The sequence below is a fragment of the Accipiter gentilis genome, chromosome 29, assembly GCF_929443795.1.
Source record: "Accipiter gentilis chromosome 29, bAccGen1.1, whole genome shotgun sequence".
Lineage (NCBI taxonomy): Eukaryota > Metazoa > Chordata > Aves > Accipitriformes > Accipitridae > Astur > Astur gentilis.
This window is the reverse complement of record NC_064908.1, coordinates 5537457-5543533: the sequence shown is the minus strand read 5'-3', so window position 1 is coordinate 5543533 and position 6077 is coordinate 5537457. Positions and strand designations below refer to the sequence as shown.

Here is a 6077-nt window from a genome sequence, read left to right as displayed (position 1 = left end):
CTCAAGCGGTTCTGAAGTTCCTAATTTTTTATTTCTTGTGGGTTTCTTTGATGGCCAGGACTACAGGGGCTGCTACGGCCCATGAAACTCCTTGGCTGGGTTATGCCTCTCCCAGGACCCCAGCTCTGGGCAGCCAGATGCCACATCCAGCAGTATTTTGCTGTGGTTTCCATTACCGGTGATGGGTTTGCTTGGGAAAGGTGACTGCTGGGTTAGCCTACCCCACGGCAAATGCTTCCCTGCACCTCCCCACAGCATCACTGGGTTCAGGGACACATATTTTAGGGGTCGCACCCTTGCCCACGCCTCAGGTGATGGAGGGCTGAGCCTGTCCTATCAGTAAGAAACACCCATCACAGCCTTGCTCGCTTGCCTTGGCTATTCAATACACCCCACCTGGTCCAGGAACCAGAGGACCCAGATGACACACTTTAACCCCGACTGCTTTTCCCCTTTCTGCAAGCCAAACTACAGTATTTAGATGCCTGTTCCCATTGCCCCAAGGGCAGAGCCTGGCACCCCGGCCGAACCCCGATGCCATTAGGGCCGATGGCTTTGCACATCCCAAACGCCTCTAGACTCAATTGCTTTGTCGCCGATACACAAATCCTCCTACCACTGCTAAATGCACTCCAGCCCAGCAAACCACTGTCCTGCTGTTCCTCCGGACTTGGGATGATGTCCCCAAAAAAGGGGAAGACCTGCAGCCCCCTACCTCCTGCTGCCACCCCTTCCCCTGCTCTGCAGCACAGGTTGGGGGTCCTGCACGGCATTAAGGCATCCGAGAGATTTATTTCTAACCAGGCTCCCTGTGGAGCTAATCCAGCCTGGGCCACAGGCTGAGAAAGGCAAAAACCCACATGTCCAGGATTGAAAAAGAGACCCTGACAGCAGAGTCAGGCTCACTGCCATCCCATGGCTACCAGCCCTTGCCGAGGACACCGCTGCCCCGGGAACAGGCTGTGGGACCTGTATGCAATCCTGGGCTGTGAAGAAGGAGGAGAGCTGGCCCCAATATTGGGAATCTGCTGCTTTTCCCAGCCTGGACCCCTGGACAGGACCTGCTCCCTCCAGGCCAGGTGAAGCAGCGGGAGCAGACAGGGGGCAACGCCCGGGGGGGGGGGGGGGGGGGCGCTGCGGGACCCTCCTAAGGGGACCTGGGACTCAGGAAAAAGGGGAGAGGATATCCCGGGAGGAGTGGGATGTCAGGGAGGACCCCCCAGACCTCCGAGGAGATGGAAGGAGGCGGCCTGCACAGGCAGAGCCCCCGGGGCTGCTTTGGGGAGGTGCAGAGCAGCGCACCCCCCTGTACCCCCCCCCCCCCCTTGCCACGGCTGCCGTCCCGCCGGGTGGGGGGGGGGCGAGGGCGCATCGCCATCCCCAGGGGAAAGAGCTTGTGCGAACCATTCCCGTCCCGTCCCTTTCCCCGCCGCGTTCCGCCCCCCGCGGCCGGCCCGGCCCGCTCCAGCCCCTTCCCTTCCCCTTCCCTTCCCTTTCCCTTCCCTTCCCCTTCCCCTTCCGCCCCGCAGCGCTGCCTGCCGGGACGCGTAGTCCCGCGGCCCCGCACCGCTGCCGGCCCCCGCCAAGGTCCGGTCCCGCTCCGCGCTCCCCCCCGCTCCGCTCCCCGGTGCCGGTCCCGCTCCCCGCTCCGCGCCCCGGTCCCGCTCCGCGCCCCGGCCCCGCTCCGCGCTCCCCAAACCCCGCGTCCCGCTCCGCCTGTTGCTCCGCTCCCTCTCCCGGCTCTGCCTGTTGCTCCCGGCCCGGTCCCGCGGGGAGGTGGGGAGGGCGGGGGGGAGCGACCCGTGGTGGGGGGGTGTTGCTCAGCTCCGGTAGGAAACGCCGGTATGAGCACGGTGCGGGGACGGGATGAGCCGCTCGGTAATCCCGCCGGGGCAGGCAGAGCCCGGGCTGCCCGCACTCGGTTGCCTGTACCCGGCTGCCTGCACCCCGCTGCCCGTCCCCGGCATCCTGGAGCCCCGGGTTTGCTCTTTTATCTTTAAAATGGACAATGTCCCCGGGAGACGGGGGTGGGAGATGCGGGGCTGGCAAAGCCCCCACCGGCAAACAGCGCTTGGGGCGGCTCCGGGAGCTGCGGGGTCCTGCGGGGTTTGGGGTTTTCGAAAATATCCGTGGGCTTCCCAAGCGGGGAGGCGGGTGGTGGGGTGTCTCATGCCCGTGCCTCGCAGCACCGCTTTGAACCCGGGGTTTAAAGTCCACCCAGGAACACAGAGCCCTGCACCCCATCCCTGGCCCACCGGTGTCCCCCCATCCGCGGGACAGAGGCATCACCCGTGTGGTTTGGGTACCTGGGTCCTGTTTGGGGGCAAGTTGGGGTTCAGGATGGGCGTTGCGGGTGGGAGAGGAGGGGATGGTGTGGACCACTCTGGAGCACCCCGAGCACTCCTCCCTCCCAGCCTCTGCCTTGGCTCGGCCCCTGTGCCGCAGCAGCCTGGCTCCCCGGCTCTGCCCCGTGCCCTGCGCCAGCTGCCCGGGGCTGTCACCTCAACCCGCTCCCCGCAGGACCCCCTTTCTGTCCGGCGTTGCCCTCCGGCCCCCACGAAGCCCCAGCAAGCAATGGAGGGAGATCTCACCCTGCAGCTCCGCATCTTTGACCTCAACTGCTGGTGAGTCCAGAGTTTGCCAGGGCTGCAAAGGTGGGAACGGGGACACCCGCAGCGGGAGAGGGGTCCCACCTTGGTGTCACATTCATGTCCCCTTCTTTTTGGGGATGCACCGCTCTCCCAGCCCCAAAGGGTCGTGAAGTGCTCGGCTGAGCAGTGCCCCATGTCCCCTCCGTGCCTTCTCTCCCAAGAAAAGGGCCCCCCATCCGCACCCCAACCAGCTGCCTCAATTTTGCAGGCAGGAAAAGCTGTCCCCAAACAGCCTCCCTGCATGTTCCTCTTGTCCCCATGGCCCCACATGGCCCTTTCCCCCTCCCATCTCCCCCAGTCTGCATCCTGCCCATACCAGTTCTGGGTCCTGGTGTGCCCCGACAGACCCCATCACCCTGTCCCCCCCCCAAGTTGTGACCATCACCCCTATGTGGCAGGGCCATCCGCTACCTGAGCAAGCGGCGGCAGGAGCGCGTCCAGCTCATCGGGGACGTGCTGCGCCGGGACCGCTTTGACCTGGTGCTTCTCCAGGAGGTGAGGGCAGCCTGTGAGCTGAGTGTGTCCGTTCTCAGCCCATGAGCCGAGTACGCCTGTTCTCAGCCCGTGAGAGGAGCGTGCCCGTTCTCAGCCCATGAGATGAGTGCGCCCATTCTCAGCCCATCCCGCTGTTCTCCAGGTGTGGAGCGAGCAGGACTACAGCGACCTGAAGGCGAGGCTGGGAAGTTGCTACCCCTTCTCCCATTATTTCCGCAGGTGAGAGGGGCCTGGCCTCCCGCCCCCTCCCTGGGGCTGTCCATGGGGCGGTGACAGGGCTGTGCCGCATCCTCAGTGTTTGCCACATGGAGAGACTGGTGTGGGTGCTGCAGGTCACCTCTGTCACCGTGGGAGACTCCACGCCTGGAGAGTGGGATGCTCATGGGAGCATACTGGGACGCAGGCATCCGGGAAGCCCCCTTGGCTCAGGGCTGGGGGGAGGCAGAGTTGGGGGGGACCACGTTTCCTAACTGTGCTTTTCCCCTCCTGCAGCGGGGTGATCGGCAGCGGCCTCTGCGTCTTCTCCAGGTTCCCCATCCTGGACACCCTCCTCTACCAGTACTCGCTGAACGGGTACCCCTACATGGTGAGTGGGGCGAGGGGCACACGGCACCGCGGTGCCTGGCCCCATGGAGCCTGACCGGTCCCGACCTGCTCCCCTTCCCCTCCGGCAGCTCCAGCACGGGGACTGGTTCTGCGGCAAGTCCGTCGGCCTCGTCGTCATTAAGATCTCCGGGATTCTCTTCAATGTCTATGTCACCCATGTGAGCACCCTGGGGAAGGACCTGGCACTGGGGGGGTGATGATGGGGAGGAGAGGGACAAGTTGCCGTACCCCTCCTTCGCTGTCCCCTTGCTTTAACCATTGCTCTGCACCATTTCTCCTGGGACTATGCACTGATTTAATTAAATATTGCTCTGGAGGGGGGCTGGGGAGGGGACAGGGACCCATGACTGTACCTGGCTGTACAATGGGGTGAGCATCCCAGGTGAGGTGAGATGAAGACAGAGGGTTTGGCCAGACCCCAAAGGGACCGTCTAGAGGGGCTGGGTGGGTTTGCAGGAAGCCTTGGAGCTGGGCAGGTGCCGGCATGGGGGTCACAGCTGCTTTACCCCCCGCCTCTCGCCAGCTGCATGCTGAGTACTGCCGGGAGAAGGACGCCTACCTGCCCCACCGCCTGGTGCAGGCCTGGGAGCTGGCGCAGTTCATCCGGTGAGCAGCCGTGGGGTGTCCCACGGGGTCCCCCCACCGCAGGTCTCTGGGGCGTGCACGGTCACCCCTGCCCCTGGGGCTTGCACTATGGAGAGCTCCTAGTTGCACCAGTCCCAGTCAGGAGTAAGGCTGGGGAGCAACCGGGGAGGGTCCCAGTTACCCCAGTCCAGTGTGGGGCAGGGTGGGGAACGGGGTTTAGCCATCCCCATCCCCGCAGACACACCTCGAAGGCGGCTGATGTGGTGCTGCTGGGAGGGGACCTGAACATGCACCCCGAAGACGTGGGCATCCGGCTGCTGCGCGGCTGGACGGGGTTGCGGGATGCCTTTGCCGAGGCCACGCGCTTTGAGGTGAGCGGCAGGGGGTAAGCGGGGTCCCGGGGCACACCGAGAACCCCCCACCCACCCAGGCGCTTGCTCTCAGGGCTGCGAGGACGGCTGCACCCTCATCCCCAGCAACTGCTTCACCGTCAAGACAGAGCTGCTGCCCTTCCCGCTGGGCATCCGCATCGACTACATCCTCTACAAGGTAGTGGGGGGCCCGCAGACACCGGCCGTGGGTGGCAGTGGGGGGAGGCACCCGCGTGACCCCCTCTCCCCTCTCCCAGGCCATCTCCAGCTTCACGGTGAAGTGTGAAGAGCTGAAGACCACCACGGGGACAGCCCCAGGCATGGACATTCCCTTCTCGGACCATGAAGCCGTGATGGCAACGCTGCACATTCGGAGGCAGGGACAGGCTGCGGGTGCCACCCTCGGCACAGCTGGTGAGGTGGGGGGGGTGCTGCTGGGGTCCCCTGTGTGCAGGGGTGGGGAGGGACTGGTGGATGGACTGATGGATGAAGATGGAGTTTTTGGGGATATTTCCCCTTGCTTAGGGCATCCCTTGGGGTCCTGCTTGTGGAGGGGTGTGGACAGGGCAGAGCAGTGGGGATGGGGAGAAAAAGGGGTCCCACCCCACCCTGCTTAGCCACCCCTGTCCCCCTGCAGAGCCGATGCTGGCCGACGTGGTGACGGAGGCACGGACGGAGGTGGGCGTGGGGCTGCGGGCAGCGCAGCGGCAACGCTACTCCACGGGCAGGATGGCCGTGCTGGCCCTGCTGCTGCTGCTGCTGCAGGCAGCGGCCGCGCTGGGCGCGCTGGCAGGGCTGGCCGCCGGACAGCCCTTCCCCAAGCTCTCTTTCTCCCTGCTGGCCTTCCTTGCCATCGGCGTCCTCCTCCTCGCCACTGGCCTCCACCTCTTCCACACCATCGAGGTGAAGATGCTGCAGGGCACTGAGGAGCAGATGCGGATGGCGCTGCGGGCACTGCAGGAGCGTCCCAGCGATGGCTGAGCTGGGGCCGTGGGTATCCCATGATGTCCCCCCCCCGGATCCATCCTGGCCCTTTTTGGTCCCTTTTTCTAGTTGACTTCTAGTTTTAGGTGAGCAGCGCTGCGGCTGGCTCGGTAGCGCGGGTTCGACAGCCGCCTCTCTGGGTGGAATTAAGAATTTTTGGGGCAGATTCGTCATGTTGACCCCTGTGGGAACCACGACGGAGGCGGGTTTTAATTGCTGGATTTTTTTAATACACCCTTTCTACCTGGAGGGACCCGCTGGTGTGGGTGGGAGGCTCAGCCTCCCCTTGCCTGGGGTGGCCTCAGGGGCTCCCAGTGAAAGCTGGTGACTGCTCTGGCAACCAAATTTGACTCATATAGAAAATAAAGATGGTATTTTTAGCCCT

General features: G+C 64.3%; 1 protein-coding gene across 1 annotated transcript; it reads left to right on the top strand.

The window, feature by feature from the left end:
* Positions 1-1542: 1542 nt before the first annotated feature.
* Positions 1543-6076, top strand: SMPD2 (sphingomyelin phosphodiesterase 2). The gene is made up of 11 exons (XM_049833128.1): positions 1543-1587; positions 2521-2624; positions 3050-3146; positions 3289-3365; positions 3639-3732; positions 3821-3910; positions 4276-4358; positions 4576-4708; positions 4782-4886; positions 4966-5122; positions 5346-6076. Exons 2-11 carry the CDS (start codon positions 2575-2577, stop codon positions 5687-5689), a joined length of 1230 nt encoding a protein of 409 aa, XP_049689085.1. The 5' UTR covers positions 1543-1587; positions 2521-2574; the 3' UTR covers positions 5690-6076.
* Position 6077: the final 1 nt, after the last annotated feature.

What these genes read in the sequence shown, in the direction of transcription:
- SMPD2 (XM_049833128.1), top strand. Translation starts at nt 2,575, where the DNA reads ATGGAGGGAGATCTCACCCTGCAGCTCCGCATCTTTGACCTCAACTGC. An exon ending in TTCTCCCATTATTTCCGCAG is followed by an intron (nt 3,366 to 3,638) that starts GTGAGAGGGGCC and finishes CCCCTCCTGCAG; the next exon opens with CGGGGTGATCGGCAGCGGCC. An exon ending in TGAACGGGTACCCCTACATG is followed by an intron (nt 3,733 to 3,820) that starts GTGAGTGGGGCG and finishes CCCCTCCGGCAG; the next exon opens with CTCCAGCACGGGGACTGGTT.